Source organism: Sarcophilus harrisii, chromosome 3 (assembly GCF_902635505.1).
Source record: "Sarcophilus harrisii chromosome 3, mSarHar1.11, whole genome shotgun sequence".
NCBI lineage: Eukaryota > Metazoa > Chordata > Mammalia > Dasyuromorphia > Dasyuridae > Sarcophilus > Sarcophilus harrisii.
The window spans coordinates 8,537,591-8,564,625 of record NC_045428.1 but is presented as its reverse complement, the minus strand read 5'-3'; the positions used below and the strand labels follow the sequence as shown (position 1 = coordinate 8,564,625).

At 54.8% G+C, this 27,035-nt stretch overlaps 1 protein-coding gene across 1 annotated transcript; it reads right to left on the bottom strand.

Annotated features, from left to right (window-relative positions):
* Nucleotides 1–4,307: 4,307 nt before the first annotated feature.
* On the bottom strand, nucleotides 4,308–26,835 carry BCL6 (BCL6 transcription repressor). Its single transcript, XM_031961105.1, is given in 11 exon segments — nucleotides 4,308–5,555; nucleotides 8,185–8,322; nucleotides 8,413–8,543; nucleotides 9,728–9,895; nucleotides 11,635–11,972; nucleotides 12,734–13,204; nucleotides 13,412–13,812; nucleotides 13,814–14,033; nucleotides 14,590–14,761; nucleotides 15,376–15,414; nucleotides 26,726–26,835. Coding segments are annotated over 9 exon segments (2,172 nt in total). The 5' UTR covers nucleotides 14,751–14,761; nucleotides 15,376–15,414; nucleotides 26,726–26,835; the 3' UTR covers nucleotides 4,308–5,411.
* Nucleotides 26,836–27,035: the final 200 nt, after the last annotated feature.

Below are 27,035 nucleotides of genomic sequence, written 5' to 3'. Positions count from 1 at the left end.
ATTGTGGTATATGAATATTATGGAATATTACTGTTCTGTAAGAAATGACCAACAGGATGATTTCAGAAAGGCCTGGAGAGACTTACACGAACTGATGCTGAGTGAAATGAGCAGGACCAGGAGATCATTATATACTTCAACAACAATACTATATGATGACCAGTTCTGATGGACCAGGCCATCCTCAGCAACGAGATCAACCAAATCATTTCTAATGGAGCAGTAATGAACTGAACTAGCTATACCCAGAAAAAGAACTCTGGGAGATGACTAAAAACCATTACATTGAATTCCCAATCCCTATATTTATGCACACCTGCATTTTTGATTTCCTTCACAAGCTAATTGTACAATATTTCAGAGTCTGATTCTTTTTGTACAGCAAAATAACGTTTTGGTCATGTATACTTATTGTGTATCTAATTTATATTTTAATATATTTAACATCTACTGGTCATCCTGCCATCTAGGGGAGGGGGTGGGGGGTAAGAGGTGAAAAATTGGAACAAGAGGTTTGGCAATTGTTAATGCTGTAAAGTTACCCATGCATATATCCTGTAAATAAAAGGCTATTAAAAAAAAAAAGAGTGAATGTTGAAAAATATCTTTGTGTGTGTTTTGAAAAATAAGAAACTTTATATACATATATATATATATATATATATATATATATATATTGTCCTGGCTTTGATGATTGTGTTAGTGATTATCAGGAAATGCAAAGATTCCTCAATTATCTCTCCTTGATCTGTTTTTTAGGTCATTTTAACAAAACATATTTAGAGTTTCTTTTTTCCCCAATCTTTTAATTTTGTTCTAATATTCCTTGCTGTTCATGAATAATTGGTTTATGTTTGTACTATTCTAATGTTTAGGGAATCTGTTACTTTGATAAAATTTATTTAGTGGTCATTTCCAAAGACTAACCATGAAGCATATCGCTTGTCTCCACAGAGAGCAAGTGGACTCTAAGTCCATATATAGTTCATAATGGGGAATGTTTTGGTTTGTTTTACTTAATTAGCTTCCTTCTTTCCTTTCTTTCTCTCTTTCTTTTCCTTCCTTCCTTTTTTCCTTCCTTCTTCTCTCTCTCTCTCTCTCTCTCTCTCTCTCCCTTCCTTCCTTCCTTCCTTCCTTTATTTTCCCCAAGGTTTTGTTGTGCTATTGGAGTGCAATCCCTAAAAACTAAAACATTTAAAAAAAACAATAATAAGATTTTTTTGGCATAACTTTGTAAATATAGGCCAAATGATCTGTTCAGAGATGTGTTATCTTTTTTGATGAACAAGTATTTATTAAACATCTCGTGTGTGCAGAATATTGTGCTAAGATAGGGTAAAAATTTTGGCTAAGAGTCAGGGCTTGTCTTCATGGAGTTTGCAGCCCAGGGTATAAAACAGTCACAGAAATGACTCTGAAGGTGATGGGGATGAAAACTGGCATTTCTATTTCACTTCAGGGCTTGCAAAGAGACAACGTGCAGAGTGGAGAAAGATCGGGCCTTGCAACTGGGAGGACAGGAGACAAGCCCTGTGACCAAAATTCAAATCCAGCCTCAGAAACCTGTGTGACTCTGGGTAAGTCACTTAGCCTATTTACCTCAGTTTCTTCATCTGTAAAATGAGCTGGAGAAGGACATGGCAAACCACGCCAGTATCTTTGCCAAGAAAAACCTAAATAGGGTCATGGACAGTCAGACACAAGTGAAAAATGACTGAACAAGAAATACACAATAAAGTGTGGCCAGTGTGTCAGAGAGGCTCCGGAGGATGAGATGTGGGATCTAAAGGGAGAAGAGTAAGTGCAGAAGGAGACGAGTGGGGAACAGAGTGCAGAAATGGCACAGGGCTCTCCCACACGAGGAGGCAGGAAGGCCCCTTCTCTGAACCTGGAGTCCAAGAGCTGTCTAAGGCCCTGGGAGGGTTGCTGACTGGCCCAGGAGCACAGTCACACAGTCATACGTGTCGCCAGGTTTTCCTGGCTTGGAAGCAGCTCTCTCTGCTTTGGGCCGGGCTGCGTCCCCAGAGAGAAGTCGCACTGGTAGACAAACAGTCGGGAGAACACTGGCCCCTTAATGGCTCACTGGCCGGGCCAGGTTCCTACCAGGACCAAAGAGATCATTTCCTCCTTTTGCACAGTGAGTGGGGTTAAGTAGGCCGCAAGCAAAGTGGGGCCTTTGGAAGCCATTTCCAAGTGAAATCCTAGCTGCAGAGTTTAGTGCTGGGGAGATGGCCAATGAGCTGCACCTGGTGCAGAATCTTCAGGGCCGGGCTTTGGGTGGGCAGCTCCTGGGTCCTTCCGGCATGAACCCCGAGGCTACTCCCATGGCTGAGCAGCCCCTACAGGCCCCGGGCAGCCACATGGGAGCTTTCTTTTGGATACGACCCTGGAATTAAAAATGAAGGGGCACTGGGGCCCTCCTCCCCACGAACCAATGGCTTCCATTGTTCAAAGCGCCCTCGTCTATTGTGAGCAAGGATGAACTGCGGCATTTAACACTATGCTGAGGGGTACAAGAAGCCAGGCGCACAAGAGACTGAATCCCTGAATCCTGGACCCTGAGAGGCAGAAGAGACCTCGGAGAGAACCTAATCCCATCCTTTCATCCGGCAGGTAAGAAACCCAAAGCCCAGCACCTCCCCAGCCCATCCAGAACAATCGGTCATCTTGGCTGGCTTTCGGGCTAGAGTTCTTCCTCCCACGATGGATTACCTGTGAGCTGCAGAGAGAACAAGACTGGGAGCCAGGAAAACTGGGTCTGCCGTCCAGCTCATGTGGCCGGGGGAAATCCACACCAGTCTCCCAGGTTTGGGTCACTCGGCTGTGAAACGGACACAGTACTTGGACCACCCACCTCACGGGGCAGATGTGGGCAAAGGGTCCTGGAGCTGTGAGCTGTGGCCCGGAATCACAGATTGTGAACTGGAACTCAAGTGCAGCCCGTGCATTTTACAGATGAGGAAATGGAGGCCTTAAAGCCGACATGTCCTGCCCAAGATTACACGGGGAATAACTTGGCAAAGAATATTTGAACTCAGACCCTGTGATTGTGAATCCATTGTATGGGAAGATGTTTACATGTGGAACAGGAGTTTTAAACTGGCTCCCTGGCTCAAGGACTTCATGAACTTAGATAAGAATAAGTTACTTTTTCCACTAGCTTCTAACTGAAAACTACCATTTCCTATAAGGGTTTAAAAAGATGATTCTGAGAAAAGATCCACACACAGGCTTTACCAAATTGTCCAAGGTACAATTGCAGGATAAAGGCGGCAGGTAGGCCTTCCCACCTTATGGCCACTCACCTGACTCTAGTAAGAAGACAGCTAAGATGGCTCCAGGGAGGGAAGGCAAGTGGGCCTTGATTTGGATCCATGAGCTCTGACCCCTTCCTCCCCTCCTGCCTATGGAGTGAGGACTTCTAGTCTTTCCTTGTGCTTCGTAAAGAGCCAGACAGACTTGGGCAATGAGGGGCCCAGAAGATGGCAAGCCTGGAGCCTGCAGCAAAAGGCCTCTGACCGATCACTTGTTAGAAAGCTGAGCTTCCTCCTTCAAGAATCGGCCCAGTGTCCCCTTCCCCACAAGCCTTTGCTGACCCTTTCTTGTTCTTTGTGTTCCCTTCTTCCTCAGATTAAGATTGTCCCCCTGTCACATGAAGGCTGCATCGGCTTCTCCTTGTCTGTATTTGGACGCCCAGCATGCGCCCTTTACCTTGCACACTGGAGATAATTAATGAACATCCAGTGGCTGGATACCACAGTCCAATCTGCTCCTTTTTTCCTCAGACCCCTCAGGCCTCTGGGCCTGGGACGCTGCCATCCATCTCTAAGCCACCTTGCTGCACCAAGCATCCCTCCCTCCGTCCTTTCCGCATTTTGTCCCTTGGGACTTCGTCTGCAGCACCCAGCCCAGGTCTGTGTCTCTGGTTAATCCCGAACAAAGAAAAGCCCTGTGGAAAAGGAAAGCTAGAGGGACCGGCAGGAGAGAGAGAGAGAGAGAGAGAGAGAGAGAGAGAGAGAGAGAGAGAGAGAGAGAAGAAAATCCTTCTCCCTTCAGATTAGGGGGACCCATCACACCGTTCACGGCATGGGGGACTTGGCTAAGATGTCACAACTGCTCCCTGTGCAGTCCAGGGGGCCCGGCCCTTGCCCCGACTCATTAACACCATGCTCTGCCCATCGGACGCGGTGGCCCCCTCCCCACCCACTGCCATTAAACGCCCAGGCCCCACGATCCCCAGAACGGAACGGAAGCAGAAAACACATCCCAGCCCGGGAAGAAAGGAAGACACTCGCAAACCAGCGGCATTCACGTTTCATGGTTTTATTCTTGGTTTTATACAGCTATATTTTACAATGCAGTGATGCGGTTTAGACACAGCCCAACCCTGTCTCCGGAGGACCTATATGATGCAAGCGTGACGCAGCATGTAATAAGACAAACATTCCCAAAGAGAGCTTAGTGAGTGCCAGCTTCAAGTCCCTGTGTCTGCCTGCGCCTCGAAAAGGAAGGGGGCTCATCTAGTCCATACATTGAAAACTTCCATGGAAAAAAGGCACCGTGAGTACACGTTGTACGGATATATACAAACTCAAAACTAGAACAAAATTACGCATTTTTTTTTCCTTCTGCAGCTTTTTTGTGTTTTCTTTTAATACACACTTTTGTAAATTGTAAACCTTCACTTGCAAAAAAATACAAATACACTGAGGCGTTTTAGACAAAATATCTTCTTACTTACACAGATGCAATACTTAAAATATTTTGTAAGGGCTCTATCTCAATAAAGATTCTCAGATCCGTGTCTGCCCGCAGATACAAAATCGAGCCTTTAATGCAGTTTTATTTTTAATATATCTTTTTTGAGGTTTATATATATTTATTATATATATTTATATATATTTACAACTCTGCCATATATTCCTTCACCTTTGGTTAAAAAAATTAAAGCCCTCTCTTTTATAACATACTGAATTGTCTTCTTTTAAAAGAATGCACATTTACATACAAAAGAAACATCTGTTCCCACAAAACATATACATTCCTCATTTTTTCAGAACAAGTCAAGTCAAATTCCAAAGCTTCTGTGCACTCCCCCATGGGGTGATGGGTAAAATGACCTTTCTTTTCATTTTTCACTGATAGAGTTTTCCTAACACATAGGAGATTGAGCTTTTTTTTTTTTTGTCATTTGTTTTTAAGTTACGTCACTGGGTGAGGGGGAGGATCTACATGGTTCGTCCCCCTTTGTCTTTCCCCGTCCCACCCGCCCCCCCCCACCCCCCACTCCAACCCCCTTTATGATCTGCACAAATGGATGAGAAGAGGCACTACATCATGGGATGAACATCTGTAAAGTGTTACAGTATCCTTTGGATAACTTCCAGAGAGGGGGCCCCTTCGCGATGCTCTCAGCAGGCCTTGGGTATCTCGGGGGGCAGGTCGGCGGCAGAGACGCGGTACTGGACCTTGGTGTTGGTGATGGCGCCGTGCTTCTGCCGCAGGTGAAGCCGCAGCTGGCTTTTGTGGCGGAAATGCAGGTTACACTTCTCACACTGAGGGCGAGAGCAGAAACGAGGAGTCAAAAAACGGGGGTCAAATGAAAAATGAGGAAGAGGAAAGTGACTTCTCGGGCCCGGCCCGCTCTACATCTGGATGCCCCCCTCAGCCCAGAGGTCCATTCCTGTGGACTCTGTCTTCCCCGTACCCCGAGAGTTATTTCCCCCGACTTCCCCCTGGATGATCCCTTCCTGAAAGTCCCAGAGAGGAGCCTGAGTCTGGTTTTTCACTAAGATTCACTACCGGGCAGGTCAGTCCCTGAGGGGCTTGTTACCTAACGGTTCTGTAAGTGCTGAGTGAGGGGGAAGCCTTTCAGGTCTATTTCTTAAAGAAAAAAAGAGAGAAAAGTCCTTAATTCTAAGCCATAAGCTGGGGTAAGATGAGGAAGAGGAGCTCTCAGGCTGAAGAGATAGAGTAATCCCTCTTGATCTAAGGTAGGACACGAGCTTTCTGGTGTAACTTGCTCCTTGTAAGATGGACTCAGTTAGCTCAGAATTGGATCCTCTGCATTCTGGGAATAACGCCTTCTCTGTCTGAAGGCGACTGGGGGATCGGTTAATCACTCAGTCGAGGAACCTTAATTCAGCACCTGCTCTACGCCGCACACATTGGGCAGTGGAATAGAAATATCTTCATTTATCCTTTTCATTTCAAGAGCGAAGTCTATTAGTGGAGCTGCTGGGCAGGTTGGCAGCTGGTCCTTCCTAACTTTAATGCCACCAGCCCGAATGCCTGATTAACTGTGATTCCTCGTGGCAAGTCACAATCCCAAGCCAGGAGCAAAAAATCCAATTGAGAACCGATAATTTAGGACCACACATAGGGGTGTTTAATAAATGCATAATGAATAAATAAATATCTGTAAAATTAAGTGTATTTTACATGTGGGTGCCAAGTGGGCAGGGGTCGGCTGAAAAAAATCACAGCACGTGAATGTAATGGAATTGCATTGTGCCATAAGGAATGATGAATATGAAGGGCTCAGAGAAATGGGAACATTTACTTAACTAATGCAAACCCAGGAAATCAGAAATAGAACAATTTATACAACAGGCACAATAACGCAAAGAAAAAATAAAGACATCTCATCTCAGACTAACTCACTGGTCAATCTTGACTCCAAATGTCTGAGCACGACAGTAGCTGTGAGACACTGCCAGGTTTAATTAGTGCTTGTTGACTGACTAACTCCATAAAAGGGGGTGGGCAAGTATAGAATAAGGGCCCCATTACCATATGTGGTCAAAGTTTCAGATTTATTTGCTTTTTTACCCCAATTGGACTTTATCGTACACGGATACTGTATTGGCTAATGAGAGGCCATGGTATGGGGACATGCACAATGACATTTGAAAATACATCAAGAAAACATTGTGCAGGGTCAGAGAAGTAAGTGAATTCACTTCACTGACATCGGAGCCCTCCCTTTGCCTGTATATTTATGAATTCTGATCGATTATAAGTTGTACTTTGCCTTTATGTTTCTAGGCCCTAGAAGAGTGCCTTGCACATAGTAGGTATGCATTTATTAAATAATTAATTTAAATTATTTTTAATTTAATTAATAGATTTAATTAAATAATTAACTTAAATAAATGCTTGTTAATTGATTGACTGATACTTCTGACCCCTCTCTCTTTTTACTTTGATTAGCTTCAGTTTCTAAGGGGGATTTAACTTTATTCTTGTTATAGTCTCTTCAAAACCTTGGAGAGTCCTTTGACTTCTGGCAAAAGGCCATTTCCATACTAGATTTCATGGCTGTGAGATCTCCCTACCAGACAAATGTAGGTTATGAACTCCCTGGGTCTTAGAACTCTGGGGCTCCTGTGGCCACCCTGATAACGATCACCTGTGAACCTGGCCAGGTTCTCCTTGATAACAGTAGGTTCCCCCTAAGCCTTTCCCATTTAGGTAGAACTTATAAAAGTTCTTCTAGTCTTTGAGGGCCTGGGATCCCCTCCAAAGCCACTTATGGGAGGAGATGGATGAAAACAAACCATGACCCAGAAGAGGGCAATGAGTCAGGCTGTGTGGGGCTCTAGAGTGGGTGTGGACCCCATTCATGGAAGACTGAGTCCACTAATGGCTAAGCATTGATTAAATGCAACCGAAGTCAGTTTTTGAACTAGAGTCCATGGACTCCCAAGGATTCTCTGCATACATTTCAGGGAGTTTATGAGCTTGGCTGAAAAAAAATCACCCACTTCCACTGATCTTTTTGCTTTCTTTGTAATCCTACGTATTCATTATTTGCATTTACAGCCACTGTGAGCAGGGCTCGCTCGGTGTCACCAGTCTGGCCCAAGGGTCCACAGCAAAAGAAAGCTCCTTACCAAGTCCTCCAGATAAAAGGTAACAGGCCCTGCCTTCAAGAAGTCCATTGAAGGACTGTCTGCTTGTCTCATCACAAAACTCCCAAGTGGAAAAGACCCTTCTACAGATTCCTAATGCATCCTTGGAGCCGGGCGGACCCTTGGAGCTCACACAGCAGCAGAGCCCTTCCAGTTTTCAGACAGGGGACCCCAAGCCCATCCAAACTAAAACAGATCTGCTGCCTCCAAATCCACAATCCTTGCCCCAACCTCGATTCCCCCAGCCCCAGAACCCCCGAGGATCACCTACATGATAGGGTTTCTCTCCCGTGTGGATGCGCAAGTGGCTTTTGAGGGTCTGCAGGTGCCGGAAGCGGGTGCCGCAGATTTCACACGGGTAGGGCTTCTCGCCGGTGTGGATGAGCACGTGAGCACGCAGGTGGGCCACCTGTCAGGGAGGGAGGGGGACGTCAGCACGGGCGCAACAAAGGTGCCGCGGCCCCCCTCCAACCGAACCCCCGCCGGAGCCCTCACTCGCCTGGACGAATCTGGCTCCGCAGGTCTCACACTTGTAGGGCTTCTCTCCGGAGTGGATGCGAGTGTGGGTCTTCAGGTTGGCCGGCCGGTTGAACTGGGCTCCACAAATGTTGCACCGGTAGGGTTTTTCCCCTGTTGCCAGAAGGAGAGAATGGAGACCACGCGGTCAGTGGAGGCCCTAGGGTCCACCCCAGGTATTGAAGGGCAGACGTCATAGCAGACAGAACATCCGCCGGGAGTTAGGCTGATGGGGGCCCACAGCAAACCCAGGATTTCTGACACCTCAAAGCAAAGGCACCGGGCCTGAGAAGCCAGGAGTCCTGGTTCATAGCCTGATGCTCTGTGAGAGCTCTTCCCCCCTTCATCCCCACAGGGCCATCCCTTCCAAGGGGGCAGGTGAGGCATCTGCCCAAGGGCACTGAGGCAATAAACTCCAGGGACAGAATGGGAGACCAGGGTGCCCACCAGGGCCGGGAGCTTTCCCCCAAAGCCCCCGGCTTCCTGTGGGTCGCCTTTGCCTTCCTGAATGTCTACTCTGGAGATGAGAGAGGGCCCCTGGGTGGGAGGGCAGAGATGGGAGAGGGCCCTGGGTGGAAGGGCAGAGATGAGAGAGAAGCCCCCTGGGTAGAAGGGCAGAGATGAGAGAGAAGCCCCTGGGTGGAAGGGCAGAGACGAGAGAGGGCCCCTGGGTGGAAGGGCAGAGATGAGAGAGAAGCCCCTGGGTGGAAGAGCAGAAATGAGAGCGGGCCCCTGGGTGGGAGGGCAGAGACGAGAGAGTGCCCTGGGTGGAAGGGCGGGCAGGGCGACATCTTCTCTTCCTCTAAGCTGCGACAGGCCCCATCCCCCACCATGGGGCTGCTCTCTAAGACAGACCCTAAGCCTTAGGGCTAGAAGGCAATTTCAGGAAGTTGACTGGTTCCCAGGTTCTCTTTGGTTCAATAATGAGCTTTCAAGGGGCGCTGGGAGATAAACCATCAGGTTCAGTTTAACCCAACAGGGCAAGCACTGGATCCTGGGGCTCGACCCCCGGCACTGCCTCCCTGTGACCATGAGATCCACCAGCCCCTGTGCCTCAGCTGCCCCCTCTGGCAAATGCCAACCCTCCCTACCTCACTGGGTGCAGTACAGAGCATGGGGTCTCTACTGAAGAGAAATAGAAAGGTGTCTCTATTGAAAAAGGGCAGGGGTGCTTCTGGTTGGAAAGGGCCCCGAGCGGTCCATGTGGAACCGGCCAGGGCTGCTGGGTCTGGGCTCCTCAGGCGCCCCTCCCAGCCCCCACCCGGCGAGCTGCAGGGCCATCAGGGCAGGAGCCCTACCCGTATGGACGGTCTTGTGGCTGGCGAGGTTGCCCTTGTAGCGGAAGGACGCCTGGCAGCGGTCACATTTGTAAGGCTTGTCACTGTGGGTCTGCAGGGTGTGTCTCTTGAGGGACGCCTCCTCCGAGAAGCGGCAGTCACATTCGTTGCAGAAGAAAGCTCCATTTTCTGGCAAGGGTAGGGAAGGAGAGATCGCAGTCAGCAGGAGGAGGAAGGGCCTGGAGCCCCGCCGGTCCCCCCTCCCCGGTATTCTCCGGAGCCGTGGCTCCATCTTCCCCTCCCTCCATTCCACCCCAAGCACTCCCAGGGAACTCAGAGCCCTGAGCGGTGGCCAGAGCACACAAGAAAACTGGTAGTAAAGAAAGGAGGAAGAGCCAGAGGAAGGGGACGTGCGCAAGGCCTCCCTGACCCGCCAGCTCTGGAGCTCTGCCCTTCTCAGGTGCAGCAAGCAGATGAGAAAAGGGCTTCAGTGACTTGGTTTGTCTCAGTAAGTCATGCTTTTAAAGTGCACACTCACACTTACACTTACACACGCACACACATTCACACTCTCTCACACACACACATTCACACTCACACACACAACTCACACACACTCACACACTTACACGCTCACACTCACACACACTCACATTCACACACACATACACACACTTACATTCACACTCACACACACTCACACACACTCAGGTGTAGTCTTTCTGTGTCTCATTTTCCTCTTCTGTTAAAAGGGGATAACAACGTTTTACCTGAACTACCTTGAGAAGGTCAAATAAAACACTCCCCGGGCAAATGACTCTAAAAGAAAGGGGCTCAGAAGGATAGGGAGTGAATGTTTCCATGAGGACTTCCCTCAGGAGGAAACTCCCTTCACCAGGCAGGTCAGCATCTCCTCAGCTATCTGAGACCCAGAGGTTTTTTTTCAGGGACTTGCCCAGAATCAGAGGCAACACGTGTCAAAGAGAAAACTCAAAATCAGCTCCTCCCCATCCACTGCACCACACAGTCATTATCTAAAGCCTCTACTGAAGCTCAGGGAGGCTGGGTTTGTTCCACTATCACACGGCAGAAGCAGAGCAAGAAATAAGGGGAAGGGGAGAGGAATAACCCAGACCTTTCAACCCAAGAGTCCAGCACCTCCTCCTAGCCCTGGAGGCTACAGGGAAAGGGATCTTTCTTTCTTGTTAGAAACGGTGCAAAGACCACCTTTCTATCCAAACATGGGTTGCCCCGCTTCCACCAGGGCAGAGTAGGTGGGCTGTTGTCTGGCAAACTATGGACTGTCCTCGTTGTCTAGATTGGGCTCCAAGGCTCGACCCCAAAACGTTGCCATTTATCGGGGCTTCCTAGAGTGGGCACGTGAACAGTGTCCTGAATGCTGGGTACTGAGAGGATCTTGTGACCCAGCAGGCTTTGCACACAGGCAGGGGTGGGCTGCTTAGAATGAGTTTAATGACCTTCAGCATCTCATTGGCCTGCCCTTGTCTTCAGAAAAGCCAGGGAAACGGCCATCAAGCAGCAGCCCCAAACCAGAAATATAAGACAAAAGCCTTGGAAGACAAAAAAGAGGAAAAGGAGGAGAAGGAGGAAGAAGAGGAGAAGAAAGAGGAGGAAGATGATGAGGAAGAGGAAAAAAGGAAAAGGAGGAAGAAGAGGAGAAGAGGAAAAGGAGGAAGAGGAGGAAGAAGAGGAAGAGGAGGAAAAAAAGAGGAAGAGGAGGAGGAAGAGGAAAAGGAGGAGGAGGAAGAAGAGAAGAAAGAGAAAGGAGGAAGAGGGGAAGAAGAAGAGAAGAAAGGGAAAAAATGGAGGAAGAGAAGAGGAAGAAGAGAAGAGGAAGAGGAGGAAGGTAGCTTGGGCTGCTGGGGTTGGAAGCAGAGGAGAGTGGGAGTCAGGGACTGGGAACTCACCACAGCTGGAGTCTGAGTACTCCGACTGAGTCTCTCCCATCTCCTCCGGGAAGGTGGTGCCTGTGGTGTGAAGGCACATCTCCGAATGCTGCGGGGACTGGGAGCCGCACGAGCGGCACTTGGGCGAGGGCAGATACAAGGGAGAGTGTCCTTCTGTGCTGCTCCGGGGGGAGCCGGCCAGGGACCTGAGGGCAAGAGCGACAAGAGACTCAGTCAGGGAAGCGGGGGGTCCTTGGGCCTGGGCCTGAGAGCAGGGAGCCGCCGTCACTTCCCCAATGCCGGAGGCAGCCGGGTCCCACTCCCCCTTCCTTTCCTTCCCAGAATCCCCAGGCTCCTGCCTTTATACAAGGTCGCTCCTGATGCTGTGGGCAGGGCCCTCCCACCCCTGCACTGATACACTTTTTACTCTGCTTTGCCCTGGTTTATCTGGGTATCTGAGTTCTCCTTGGGGACATTCAGGACTCCAAGTCGCTTGCCCTATAGAGAGCTGCCCAAAGGACCGGTACTGATCCTTGGCTTGGGCTCTGGTGCTGACCCTATTGGAAGAGCTGGAGGAGCTCACCCTGCTGAGGTTCGGTTCCAACATGGCGGTACCAATAGTTATGTATTCCAGAGACTGTCCCCGCTGGCCATCCTAAGGGCCCGTCCCTGCTCCCGGAGCACCCCCAAGCTCATCACTGCTTCCTAGAGCATCCCCGAGCCCATCCCTGCTCCTGGAGCACCCATAGCCATCCTGCTCCCAGAACAAAGTCTCCTTCCCTGGCATCCCTAGCCCATCCCCTCCTGGGCAATCCCATCCCTGCTCCCGGGCCCCCAGGCCCTCCCTGCCCCGGGAACCCCAAGCCCCGTCCCTGCTCCCGGAGCACCCCCAAGCCCGTCCCTGTCCCGGACACCCCAGCCCTCCCTTTCCCCACCCCGGCCATCCCTGCTCCGGACACCCCAGCCCGTCCCTGCCCCGGGCACCCCAAGCCGTCCCTGCCCCGGGACCCCTCTCACCTGTTGGATTTTTTGACCTGCTGGCCTGCGATAGCGAGTCTTCCGCCTCCCCAACTTGGTCGGGGGGATTTAAAGGGGCTGCTGGCAGGTGGGCGGGGCTCGCCGGGGACAGGCGGCCCCTTTCCGGCTCCTCCGACGCGTTCGGTTCAGGGGTTCAACCCATGAACTTGTACTTCTTCCAGTTCCCCGGGGTCCAGTAGGACTCTTGGCGAGGGGGCGGCCCCTCAGGATCAGGCGTTCTTGCTGCTGCTGGACTCGGTGGGCGGGGTTGGGGCTGGCGTTGACCGGGGCTCTGGGGCTCCCAGGCCCGGGTTCAGGGGGCATTGGGGGGCTGGTGGGATTGGGAGGAGGTCCTCTCCTCCTCCTTGGGGCTTGCAAGGAAAGACGATTGTTGAGGCGGAACGGGGAGGCCCTGGTCACCTTGAACCTGGGCACGCCCTCCCTGGGGGGCCCCGGGGGGGCCCGCTGGCCGGGCCCGGCCTCCATGCGGCCTTGCTCCTGGGGGGGGCCTGGGCCGGGAGGACCCCCTCCCGGGGGGCCCGGGGGCCGCCCGGGGCACCCATTCCTCCCTGGGCTTTCCCGGGAAGGGGACAAAGGAAGGGGGGAGGGGACAACCAAGGCCCCCCGCCCAAAAGGGAAACCAGGTCCCCCCCCCAAGAGGGGGAAATACTCCTCCGGGGAAACACCATTTTTCCTTAAAAAAAGACCTGGGGAAACATAAAGGGGTCTTTTTCCCCACGTGCTTCCCACCTGCCCCCACCTGTAACTCGGATGGGTCATTTAAGTGCACTGGACAGCCGACCTCTGCGGTCCCTCCCAGCCCTGACACCCCCCGCTGACCGGGGATCTCCGTGAGAGAGCAGTCACTGCTGCCGCCTGAAGGGTCTCCAAGCTCCCAAGCACACAATACGCTCTGTTCCAAGCACTGTGTAAGGGACCGTAGCTCTGGAAGGTTCCTGCCTCCCCCCTCAGCCTTCTGCACCTCGAGTATGAACGACTCAGTGCGTGGGACCCCTGCTGCCTCCTCCACTCCAGAGGGGCCACATCCATCCCAACTCCCGGACATTGCACAGCAGAAGTCGACACTGATTCCCCTCTGTCCATCAATGCCCTGGATCCCAGGGGAGGGACCTTTCCTGGAGGGAAAGCCTGTGGTGTCCGAGGACGAAGGGGAGACTCACCTGGCCTTGATGAACTTTCGGCAGGTGTCCACGACGTGCTCCATCTGCAGGTACATGGCGGTGGCCATCACCGCCATGATATTCCCCTCACGGAGGTTCAGGCGGGACGTGTACATGAAGTCCAGCAGGATGCAGAAGCCCTCGGGGTTGATTTCAGGGTCGAGGTTGATCACATTCAGGTTGCACTTCAGCTGGTCAGTAAAGATGCTGTAGAACAGGCCGCTGGCCAGACGGAGACAGAAAAGTGTGATTCTTTGCCCTGGAGGTGGCCACAATACCGCTGGGTTCTGGGCTTGGTAACCTGGCGCTGGCTATGCCATGTTAAACCACATCCTAGGGGACGTTACTCTGTGAGCTACATCAGCCTGCTCTGATGGGATGGAACAGCCTACAGAGAGTACGTGCTCATTCAGGAGAATGGAAGGTCTGCCTGTCTGACGGGCCTCAGTTTACGCATCTGTAAATGAGGAGCTGGGACTCGGGCGTCCCTTCCACGCTCACACAAGGACCCAACCTCTCCCCAGCTTAGCAAAGCTCTCTACAAGCTACATGACCTGCTGCTCATGCCCTGCCCGCCCCTAGGAGCCCGAGGAACCTGGGAGTGGTTCTGGGAGACTCGGAGGCCGTGGCAGGGGACACAAGCTTGATGCAAGGCCCCCCACATACTGCTTGGTCTCCCCGGTGCCCATGAGAGTGCTCCATCCCCCCGAGGCCGTTGCCTGGGCGAGCCCCCAGCCCGAGCCCGCTGCCCCCCGCTCCTGCTCCGTCGCCCTCTCACCTGCAGGCCATGAGCACGGTCTTGTGGGCCCGGAACTGCTCCCGGTTGACCACGATGACCACATCGGTCAGGATGTCTCGGCTCCGAAGGCGGTTCAGGTTGAGCAGGACGTCGCTGGCGTGGCGGGTGAACTGGATGCAGCTGTCTGCCGGCGAGGCCATCTTGTCTCCACCTGGAAAAGGGGCCGGGGATGAGTGCTTCCCAGGAAGGATGCCCAGGACACGGCCACAGCCGCCACAAGGGGGCACCAGAGACGGTCTGCAGAGTCCAGGCCATCGGCCCAGGTCACTGCAGTCCCTGCCTTAGCCCTGAACTCTCTCACTCGTCCCTCTCGGAGTTGTTCCCAGGTCAGGTTCAGTTACACTGGAACTCTTAGGGGAGCCATGATTTCACGGCCGCAGACACTGCCTCCCATAATCCAGACTGTTCTCCATCCATCCCTTCCCAGAAACCTTCCACTGCCTACCCAGCATGCCCTGGTCCTTCCTCTATACCTCTTGAGCTGGTGTGGACACAAATCCCTACAAGTCCTGAGAGCCATTTGTTAAGACATGACCATCCCATGCAAAGTCTCCTTGGTGGGATAACCCAAAGTCAAGAAAGGAAGAGAAAGGGGGGGGGGCACTTCTCTTTCCTCAACAAAAAATAATTTGCTCATTAGTACAACCAATATTTAAGCAAGATCTACTAGTCCACAGTAGGTTGCTGTGGCTCCACATGGCGACCAAAGCTAAGGGAAACCTTTTGTTCATAAAATTTTAACAAAAGGAAATTCAGTTTACGTACCCAAAGCCTCAATTCACAGTTCAAGACTTCTTTTAAAACCTGTGGGAAAGAGAAAAGAGAAAAGGGAGATTGATTCACATCTGCTAATCAGCCAGTCTCGCCTTAATAAGAACAGCAATGTTTATCATTAGGCAGAGAAGGACAAGAGGATTCTGGCCGAGGGAGCTCCCACACTAAAGCTACGTATGTTCTCCAGTTATTGATGTTCTACAACAAGACCAACAGGCACGCCAGGGTCCTTCCTTACCCCATTGAAAGAGGGTCTCTCTCAAAGTAAAAACCAGGCAGCATCCGGTAGTGACGCACAAACCAGAAAGCAGGCAGTCCAGCTCGAAAGCATAATCACAGCTCTAATATCATTTGATCCTTAGGACAATCAAGTGCAGCAGTAAAGCAGGGCAAGCATGAACATGTCCATTTTGCAGATAAAGCAACAGAGATCCAGAAATGGGAAGTGACTGGAGCCCAGTCTCATAGCTGGTCCCCAAACTTGAATGTCTGTACTTACGCTCCAGCATTCTCTTTTCATCATATGAACATTGATAGGACCCAAGACATGAAAGTCTTAGAGAGAGAGAGAGAGAAAGAGAGAGAGAGAGAGAGAGAGAGAGAGAGAGAGAGAGAGAGAGAGAGGAGAGAAAAGAAAAAAGAAAAGAAAAGAAAAAGAAAGGAAAGGAAAAAAAAAAAAAGACTCTCCCTGTCTCCTCCCCGCGCCCCTTTCCTGAGTTTCTAGGACAGTCACAGTCTCTCCAGTCCCCTATATATAAATTGCCTCTTTCCCTCCCTTCCCACCCTAGCCTAATGGTTACATACAAAGCATTAGATTCTGGACTTCCAGGTCTTATAAATTGTTGCCACCTACTGGTTCAACTCTCTGCAAACTAGGGGAGAAAAGAGACCTCTCCCACTGGGGAAGACTTTCTCCTTTGGCTGCTAGGTGCCTAATTAATTATCCCCCCCCCCCCGCCCCAAGTCTGGCTTTAAAATCAGAGATAGCAGGAGCCGGAAAGAAGGAAATGTATTCTTACTGTGCCTCAGCTGATCACTAGAACCTTCTAGATTAATAAAGTCGGCTTATGGGTTATATTCAATGTGCCAATTTAATTAAATTCCTCTTCCAAATGTCAGAGAACATTAGAACTGGGAGGGATCGGAGACACACAGAGCCAGGACTAAAAGGGATCTCAAAGGTCCAACCTCCTCAATAGGAGGAAACTGAGTTCTCTAGAACTTAAATATCCCCTCGTGCTATAGATAAAGGAGCTGCACCCGAATCTCGTCCTCTCTAAAGGCAGTTTTAGCTCAGAAGGCTTTTTACATCAGTGACAGAAAATCCAAATGTTAGGGCATCTTCCCAGGGACCTGACTATGCAGAGCAAAGTGGAGAAGCTAGTTTCCCGGAGCCTTCAGACCCTGGGAGATAACTCTCTGTAGCCCCCAAAGAAGGCTCTGTGCTCTCCGTTTCCACGTGTGGGTGAAAGGGCTCGAGGCTAAAAGGGGCGCAGAAAGGCACTGAAGACAAGTTCCCATGTAGCTTTGCAGCCAGCACTATATGTCCTCTGCCCACCCTGGCCATCTCCTCCCAGGGGGGCAACAACTGGGTGCAGCAATTTCCCACAGAAATACTCCCATCCAGCAAGTACTACATTCAAGGCTTTGGCTCTTTTTATATGATTTCTGTCTCAGCTCTATCCCAAAGCAGCAGGTTAGTCTCTGTTTATGTGAAATCGTTTTGTTTTGTTTTTTTTTCTTTTCCCTTTCCCCTCCCTCCAAGCAGCAGCTCATGGGGGAGGTTTCCAGACTGGAAAACAACGCTAAGATAAGGTTGGGCAGTGACCTGCACCCCTAATTGTTAGGGGCTGCCAGTCAGGAATGGGGGGGGTTCTCAGCGTCGCCCACGACTAGCTCTCCTGAGTCAGCGCTTCCAAGGTTAGCCCCGGCCGAGGGAGGGAGGAATGGGAGGGGCAGGACCGGTGTCTGACTGAAAGGGCTCCTGCAGCAATACTGAAAGCAGGGAGAAAGCCACAGACAAGGAGTCAAGCATCCTTTCTACCCTGTCCTCGTTCCCTCGCCGCGCCCGCCCCCACCTCCTTCTGCCTCACCAGCGACCCCAGGAAGGGATTTGAAGGATTCTCTTTCCTCAGCCTCCTGTGGTACCCAAGCCCCTCCCTGCCCCCAGAGGGCATCTCCACCTCCCAGCCCCTTCTCTTGTGGAAGGATGAGCTGCTCCCTGCACGGGGAGATCACCCCGAAGTCCCGGCTCTCGGGGCCCCCGAATTCTCCCCCCCCCTCCTCGGAGGCTGCCAGCCCTTCCCCGAGCCTCCGTAAGCTCCCCACGCCACCGTACCTGGCTGCCAGTCGCCTCCCACCCCCGCGGCTCCGCCGGCTCGGTCCCGCACCCGCCGGCCGGGCAGCGGCCGCAGAGGCGCCGAAGGAGCTGGGCCGCGGTGCCGGGATGCGCTCAGCCTCAGGGCAAACTTTTCGGGCATTTTCCCCTTCGCGATTTTTTAAGAGCGTCAAGCCGGGGATGGGGGGGCGGGCGGGCGGAATGTCACTGCCGTCCCATTCCCGGAATGGAGTCCACTGAAACTAGGCGGATTTCAGGGAACCCTCCCCGCCTATCGCTAGCTCCAACCAGAAGTAACTTTCCAGGAAGTAGCCCGAGGTGCAATCGTTAAGCAGCCTAAGCCGGCGGGCGGCGGGCGGCGGGAGCCCCCACCCTGGCCTGCTGGCTCCCTCTTCCCTGCTCTGCCTCTGACTGTCTCTGGCTGTGCCTCTGTCCGTCTGTCTGTCTGTCTGCCCCGTCGCTCTGTTCTCAAGCTCTGTCTCTGTGTCTTTGGCTCAGTGTCTGTCTCTGTCTCTCTCCCCTCTTTCTCTCTGTCTCTGTCTCTCTCTGTCTCTATCTCTGTCTCTCTGTCCCTGTCCCTCTGTTCTCTAGCTTTGTCTCTGTGTCTGGCTCAGTGTCTGTCTATGTTTCTCTGTCTGAATCTGTTCTCTCTCTCTCTCTCTCTCTCTCTCTCTGTCTCTCTGTCTCTCTCTCTCCCTCTCCCTCCCTCCCTCTCTCTCTCTCTCTTTCCCTCCCTCCCTCCCTCTCCCTCCCTCCCCTCTCTCTGTCTCTCTGTCTCTCTGTCCTCTCTCTCTCTGTCTCTCTCCCCTCTCTCCCTCCCTCCCTCTCCCTCCCTCTCTCTCTCTCTCTCTCTCTCTCTCTCTCTCTCTCTCTCTCTCTCTCTCTCTCCCGGTCGGAGGACAAGGCGGGTCCTGCCTCTCCAGCGGATGCACGATCCTTCCCAAAGGAAACGCAGGCGCTTCCTAACGGTTTCTTCCCTGTCCTCCGGCGGGGGCGGAGGGAGGGGAAGAGGAGATAAGGGGAGGAGAAGGAACTGGGAGTGAGTCGGGAGCAGGGGCGGCTCTGGCGGCCCCAGAGCCCCCTTGGGATTCCGGGTCTGAGCAGAGATGCGAGGACCAGGCGAACGCGGCCGGCGGGCCCCGCAGCTCGGCGGGCCTGGGGCGAAGCTGCGCCGAGTCCCTCCCGTCCGCGTTTGCGAGAAGCTGGCCAGCGCCTGAGCTCCGAAATAGCCCGGCCCACCCCGGAGGGACGTCGGGATCTCCTGGGCTAATTTCCCCGAAATCTTGGCCCTCCCCCCATCCAGAGCAGGCCAGCCAAGGGGCTGGCGCGCGGCCAGGCTCGGTGCCAGAGGCATTCGCGTTGCCATAGCTTTCAGGGTTGCACGGTGTGGAGCAAGTGGTATCATTGCCCCATTTCACAGACAGCCGAGTGAGGCCCAGAAAGGCCTCCTGACCGGGCTGGCCCATTCAAGCGCTTAGAAACCGCGGGGCCTGCTTGCTCAGCGCCGCCCTCAGGCGTCCCCCTGCCGGGATCGGTCCTTTCTCCCTTCCCCCTGACCTTTCCCTTTCCCCCAGCATCCTCTCGCCCTCCCCTCCCCCCTGGCACCGATGCCCGCGGTGCGCCCGCTGCGAGCCTGTGCAAGGCCACGGCTGCCCCCGAGCCAGGACTCGGCCCTGCACCCACTGCCCGCAGCGCCCGCCCGGGCCCGGAGCCCGCCCAAGGCCCCCGGCCGGGGAAGGGGGCTGCGCGTGCCGTCCCCTCCGCCCCAGACCACGCGCGAGAGCGCGCAGCCTGCAGGGGACGGGGAGGACGAGGGAGGCCGAAGGAACCTAAGACTGGTGGGAAAAGACAAGAAGAGCAAAGGGTCCCAAGGCTCGGCGTGGGGAGCTTCCCCTGCCGCCCACAAGGGGCCGCTCTTCACCAGGCATTGACCGCGGGCACCGCCTCCTCCTTGCCCTCTAACTGGGCTAACCACCCTAGTTGGGGGGCAGTGCCAGCCTGCCGCCCGCCGCTTCCGGCCCGAGGCGGTCTGGGCATCCTTGGGACGGAGTCCCGCGCTGGCCGAACCGGGCTGGACGCGGGGGACGGGGACCGACGGGCAGCCCTCGGGGAGGAGAGAAACAGGGCTCTGAGGAGGGAGAGGGGCTGATGCTCGTGGCTGGAGCCGGCAAGCCCAGCTCCCTCCTCTCCGTGATGCCCCCTGGGTGCGCCCCCGGCCCCGGCCCGCTCCGGAGCAGCTTCTCCAGCGGCCTCGCGCACTCCTGGGATCTGCGTGAGGTCCGCGTCTGCCTCCGGCGGGGGAGAGGGAGGCGAGGGTCAGGGCGCGCTCTGCAAGCCCGCGGGGGCTCCCGAGAGTCGGGAGAGCGCTGCGGGACGCCAGCCCCTCCGCGGGGGTGCCAGCCCCTCCGCGGGGGTGCCAGCCCCTCCGCGGGGGTGCCAGCCCCTCCGCGGGGGCGCGCGCCTCGGACCCGCGGCCACGCAGGCCGGCCCCGGCTCCCTGCCCCGAGGGCAGGCTCTGAGCGCGCGCCTCCCGCTCCCTGCCCCGAGGGCAGGCTCTGAGCGCCCGCTGAAATGTAACAGAGAGAGCTGGGCTTCCGCAGCAGCCGCTCGGTACCTGCGGAGCCGCAGCCCCACGGCCAGGCGCCCGAAGGAGGCGGCCCAGCCTGAGCAGGCTTGGGCTTGGCCGGCGCCTGCGGGGCAACTCTCCTGCCGTCCTTCTGCCTGCCGGATAAAGAGGCGAGGCGCACGGGCGGGAACCCCCGCCCCATCCAAGTGCCTTTCAAATGGTCTCAACAGACGCTGGCCAACGTTTTTATTATTCATATGAATGGAGCTGGAAATCAGTAACTGTGCTAGGAAAGCGATGAGTGGGTCTTGCCAAAGTTTCCAAAGCGTCCATGGGTTAATTTCCAAACAATACAAGAACAGCTCTCAAGAAGCCTCGCGTAGCCGGTCCCCGGACTAGGCTGTGGAACACCCATCCGGGGCTCTCGGGGCTGAGTGGGCTTGGAGACTGGACTGAGCGCTAGCTGGGTGGGCTCTGGCCAGGCCCGGCGGTCCTGCTGGAGGAGCTGGTCTCTCACCTGGGGGGGAGATACTTACTACCCATCCAGACGCAGCTGATACTTAGCGCACAAGCTCAAAAACCAGGCAACGAGGTCAGAAGCACTGCTAAGAGACACTTATATAGACCGAGTGGTTTTCATACAAACACACAAACCTTTCCCCTTGGTAGGCCCTCACACAACCTTCTAAGTCCAAAGCACATCCAGCAGCCAGATAACAGTCTAGTTGCCCCCTTCGGCCTTCTCTTTCTGCAAAATGTCAGGCGACTACAAGCGAGCAGACCAAACAAGATGGCCAGATGTCCTAGAGAAGTGATTTTTCTTTCCCCCCAAATTAAAAGGAGACATATTCTGAACTCTTCCTTTAGATGGGAGCCGGGATCCTGGTCCTAAATACAGGGGTCAAATGAGATAATACTCGTAAAGCTAAGCCCAATGCCCAGCACATAGTAGGTACGATGCAATGGAAGTCAGGGGAGTCTTCAGTGATTCCATTACTGCCACTTCCCTGGCAGTTTTCCCCCCTTACCAACCTCAGAGTGCTGAAACCCTCCTTTTAAAAGGGAAAATGGAGAGCTTCCCTAGTACTGAGGTCCAGATACCTGCTACTCGGGTGTCCTTGGGCAAGACAATTTCCTCTCTGGGCCTTTGAAAAACAGGGAAATTGGGCTAGGAGCCTTCCCACCCTGCAGTTTGTAATGCAGCTGCCAGGAAAGCCATGGCCATCCCAAGCTGAGGAAGGAGGGGGCACACAGAGGGCGGCTATGTTAGTCATTCCCACATCACGTTTTCGGGAATGGGGGGGGCTACTCCTCTACTTGCTAATCCCTAGTTTTATTCACTGGGATCCCCCGATTCTCAAGGGTTTCTTCTCCTTGCAGTCCGCCCTCTCGCTGAATCCGATTCCCGGGGTCTCGACGGCCACTAGATGGCAGACAGAGACAAGCCTAAAGCATCTCGAGGGGGGCGGGGAGAGGGAGGGAAGGCGGTGGGGAGGGGGCGGGGAATCAAGGCCCACAGACGCTACTGATTCGTCCTTTAAAGGACTCAGACCGAGTCAGGGCTGGGAGGCCGCAGGGGCGGGGGGCTGCCTGGCTAGCCCTCGGGCCTAGGGGGTAGGGTCTGTCTGGGAGGGGAGGGGGAGGCGCTGGTTTGGTTTAAAGCTGTTGGAATTCATTCACTGCTTGCAACAGTTCCGCGGCTTTGCCCCCGGCTTCCACAGAGAGCCCAGACACACAATGGGAGCCCCGCTCCGAAACGCAGCGCCCCCATTTCCATCGCTTTCCTTCCCATTCAGTCCCATCTACCAGGAAAGGCGAGGGGAGGGAAAGGCCGGCTGTCCGCTCTGGGGGAAAGAAGGGGCCCGGCTCGGGGCTGAGGCCTGAGGGAATGGGCCAGTCCCCGGCTCTGGGAGGAAGGTGTTGAGGGTGCGGGCAGGGGGGCCGTTTCATCAAGCAGCACCTTCCTCCTACAGGCTCCACCAGACAGAGCCCTCACGGCTCCCCGCACCTCCGTTCCCACCTGTTACTCAGAACCAGAAAACAGACACACCTCCAACAACTGTGGCCCCAGGTCCTTTCACAAGTTAGACCTCGGCCCCAACTGAGCAGCCAGCCATTCTGCCTGTCTGGTCCTGCCGGCTATTTAAGAGGGGGCAGGGGGTGTGTGTGAGAGGGAGAGAAAGCCTTCCTTTCCCACCAAGCAGAATTACAGTTCCTCCGGCAAACCGACCTGAGCATCTTGGTCCAAGGGAGAGACTACAAGTGGGGAGGCCCATGGGGGGAGGGGGAAAGGTGCGCCCTGCCACGTTCCTACATTCCCTAACGAGCGAGCGCCTTCCTTCGCCCCCCCCTCCTCCTGGAGCCTGGAAGGATTGAGTTTCCTCTTGGGCTGATCCATGGCAGGAATATTGTTTTAAAGTCCGTTTCCCTCCTCATTCCCCTTTAAAAACAACTCAAGGCTTATTTATTTCCCAATGGCTCCAAAAAAACCTTTCTTTCCTCGCGCTCCCAGGACTGAGGGCCAGAAAGCGGGCAGAGGAGGGCGCTGGTGCCCCGGCGTCGGAGGCTCGGACCGCTAAGTTTTCACAACAAAGTGTGTGTCTGTGTGTGTGTGTGTGTGTGTGTGTGAGCGAGATGAGGTGGAAAGCAGGAGAAGGAAGGAAGAATTTTGACATCGAGTCTCGGCAATCACTTACTCAACCGAGTAACTGGAATTGTTCAAGGGGGAGTCGGCCTGGGGTCACAACCTTGACCCGGCCTTGGCCCTCCTGCTCTCTCCCCGGTGACCTCTGGGCTCTCGGATCTCCCTCTCGGGGCACACCGACCCTGCCTTGGGGAAAGGGGTAACGTGCACGCGGGGGGGGGCGGCCCCCTCTGCCGTTGGGTGGGGTTTTCTGCCCCCTCCCTCGCACTCCCACCGCCACCAGCGGCTGCTGGGGCCAGAGCCGAGGCCGACCAGCCCGCCCGGGGCTGCAACTGCTCAAGTTCTTCCAAATGGGACGTCGGAAACTTCTATTTATAAGTGACTTGGGGGGAGGGGAAGGAAGGGGAGCAAACCTCTCACGTCGGCACCGAGCCGCTGCTATTTTGGCCCGAGGCCCCAGTGGGGGGCGGGGGGGGGCTTTCGCCCAGGGGTCGATCCTCCCCTCGCCCTCCCTCCTCCTCCTCCTCCTGTCCCCTCGGGAGTGGGCAGCTTGGGGTCGCCCCTCCCCCGAGCCCGGGGCCGCTGCCAAGAGCCCCGCAAGCGCGGCGGAGGATCCCGGGCTCTGCGGGCCCCGGGCCGGGCTCGGAAGCCCGAGCTACGCCGGGCAGAAGGGAGGGCGGCCCCGCGGTGCAGGCCGGGCCCGATCTGTGCCCGGCCTCCCGGGCCGCCCCTGGGCGAGGGGCTCCTCCAAGCCCCTCAGCGCTGAGAGGGTGGGGGAAGCCAGGGGTGCCTCCTTCAGCTCTCGGGGAGCTACGTCCCCACCGGCCTCCCCCAGCCCCCGCCGGCCTCTCCTCGGCCTGCCCGCCCCACTTTTCAGGCGGCGTAGGAGAGCTTGTTTACATTAACCAAAAAAAAAAAGAAAGAAAGAAAAAAAGGCCAAACGTTTTCTTTCTCGTTACTAGGAATCCGCCGCGAGCTTCCCTGCCCGGGACCATAAACTAATTGAAAAATCCATAAAAGATTTAATCTGCTTCCTCGGGATGGGGGAGGAGGAGGAGGGTGTGCGAAACTGGCTGGAGAAGGCTGGGAGCAGCTCCCTCTCACACGCGCCGCCGCCGCCGCCGCCCAAACACAGCCAGCGAGCGCCACAGGCTGGGGAGGGGTGGGGGCGGCCCGGTTCCGAGCCCCCCAGCCCCCCCCCATGCCCCCTCCCTGCTTTTCAGGGCGAGAGCCCCGCGATGGGAGCGGCTGGGAGGCGGCAGCGCTCGCTCCGAGCCACTTTTCGCCATCCTGGTTCCATTTCCCAGCAGCTGCTGGGATAACGACGCGTGAAGGCTGCACCCCGGGAGCCCGCGCTCCCCCCATGGCCCAGACGTGAGCCTGGGAGACTTTGCCTCGTTCGAGGCCAGGGAGAGCGCCGGGCGGCCGCGGGGAGGAGGCGGCCGCAGGCAGGGCCAGCCAGAGACGGAGAGAAACACAAAGGCAGAGACACGGAGAGAGCCGAGAAAGGCGACGGGGAAAAGGGCAGGGGGGAGGCGAAAGGGAGACAACACAGACAAGCCGGAGACCGACACGTCTCCAAAGGGGGAGAGCCTGAGAGACCCTGGAGAAAAGTCCGGAGACAGATCCTCATTCCCAAAGACAAGTGGGGACAGAAAGACCAGAGAGAAAGGGGGGGGGGGGCGAGAAAGAGAGACCAAACGCGGCGCGAGAAGGCACCTCGAATTCTCTGCTGCTCTGTCCCTTGCAACCCCCCCCCCCCATGTTTGGCACCCTATCCATCTGTCTAGCCACAGGTTGCAACTACCACCAGCCTCGTCGCTCGTTTTGACACAATCTCTGGCCCTGGCAGACACCAATCCTCGGCCCCCGAGGAGACCTCCGAGCAGCTCTGCCCTCCCCCTGTCTCGGGCTGTCACACATAAGACACAGTCTCTCCTTCTCCCCTTTACACCCCAGAACTGTGGATCTGAACATTCTGAGGCTGGGGTCGGCTGCGCTCAAGGCCCCGATTTCTCCTGGGGTCGTTTGTACTGAGCCAAAATAATAATGATGATAATGATAATTCTAATGAGTGCGATGGCTCCCCCCCCCCAAATAAAGACAAAAACCTACAGCCACAGGGAGAGCCAAGCCCGAGCCACGCAGAGCCCCAGACCCCGCACCAGCTGCGGGAGGGATAAGTCCTCTCCGGAGCCCCAGTGCCCGCAGGGGTGCTGCCAAGCTCCAGGACTCCCCCCCTACACACACACACACACACACACACACACACACAAGTCAATACCACCGCAGGTGCAAAGGCTCACTCCCTCTTTCTTCTCCCCCCAACCGCCTGCCCCATCATCCAGCCCTCTTCTGGGGGTTAGAGTACAGGGAATAGGAGCTGGGGGGAGGTCGTCGGGTCTCTCTGAATGCAGCTGAATAAAAACTTTTTAAATGTTTGGATTATTATTATTATTATTTTGAGGCAAGAAAAGCCCCCAAAGAAATGGGGAAAACACCCGAGTTAAAAACAAAAACAAAAACCATTCGTTTCTCTTTAAAAAAGAACCCGGCCATGAAAGGAAATCAACACGACACTTCATCTGGGTGCATGACAAAACCAAAGGAGTTTGCTTGCACATTTTTTCCCCCAAATCTCGGCTCTGCCCGGTGTCACTTAATCTAATCTCCACGGCTGAGGCTGGTGGAAGAGAGCCAGGCAGCCCGAGAAGGCAGCGAGGGAGGAGGGCGCAGGCAGACCGAGCCAGCAGCTCTCCTTCCTGAGTTACGGAGAAGAGAGAGAAGGCAGGAAGAGAAGAGAGAGAGAGGGAGAAAAGGAGAGAGAGAGGGAGAAAGGGGGAGAGAGAGAGAGAGAGAGAGAGAGAGAGAGAGAGAGAGAGAGAGAGAGAGAGAGAGAGAGAGAGAGAGAGAGAGAAGGGAGAGAGGAAGAGAGGGAGACAGAGAGGGAGAGAGGAGGGAAGGAGGGACCAGGAAAGGGGGCAGGGAGCCGCGCGGGCCAAGGAAGGGAGGAAGGCGGCCCGGGAGCCTGCGGAAGGGAGAGGGAGCCAGGGAGAAAGAGGGCACTTTGCTGCAGACAAAAATCAAAGGGGTAGGAACGGAGAGGGGATCACGGCCCCGTGCAAAAAGCCACACAAATCCAGTAAATCACAAGCCCCAAGGAAACAAGCAGCGGCAGCGGCAAGCAGCGGCAGCAGCCCGGCGTGTACTATCTGCCCGGCTCGTGGCAGACACCCTACAGACAGACGTTCACAAATCACCCCCAAAACAACACCTCGTCCTCTCCTCTCGCCTCCCCGCTAGCCCCCCTCCCCTCTCGCCTCTCTAGCCTATCCCCCACCGCTTCTGCAAAGACCAAAACAACAGGGGGGAGGGGGGGGGAGGAAAAACCACCCGATTCACTCCAAGAGCAAGAGAAAACAGAAATAAATAAATATATAAAAATATATATAAATATATAAATCTACATCCTAGAGCGGGAGAGACAGGGGACTAATCGTCTGCATTTATTTTAACACCTGACAAAGGAAAAAAATAAATATATATTTATATATCAATAAATATACATCGGAAACTTGGAGCCAAAGCATTTGGCAAGAGCAAAAAACAACGAGAAAAAAACAAAACAAAAAACAAAAGGCATTAATTAGAGGGCAAAATCATAATGGTCATGAGCGGCAGCGGCAGCGGCAGCGGCGGCGGCGGCGGCGGCGGCGGCGGCGGCACCGGCGGCACCGGCAGCGGCAGCGGCGGCGGCAGCAGGAGTAGCAGCGGCAGCGGCAGCAATAATCACCTGGTCTCCGGGCTTTCCTAGAAACTCCTTGCATCACCACTTCTAAGAACCCCAGTTCTAAGAATCAACAGAGCTCAATTCTCGGAATTTGAGCTGCCGACTGTACCACCGGCGCGCGGCAGGGGAGGACCCCTTGTCAGCGCCGCGGCCTCGGGGGCGCGAGTCCCCGCCGCAGCCCCTTCGGCGCCCCGCGCCCCGAGGCCCGCGCGCCGGGCTCGGGGGCTCGCGGGCGCGGCGGCCCCCCGCAGGCCGGGCCGGGCCGGGTTTTCGGGGGGCCGGGCGGCGGCCGCCCCCCGGCCCCGGGGAGAGT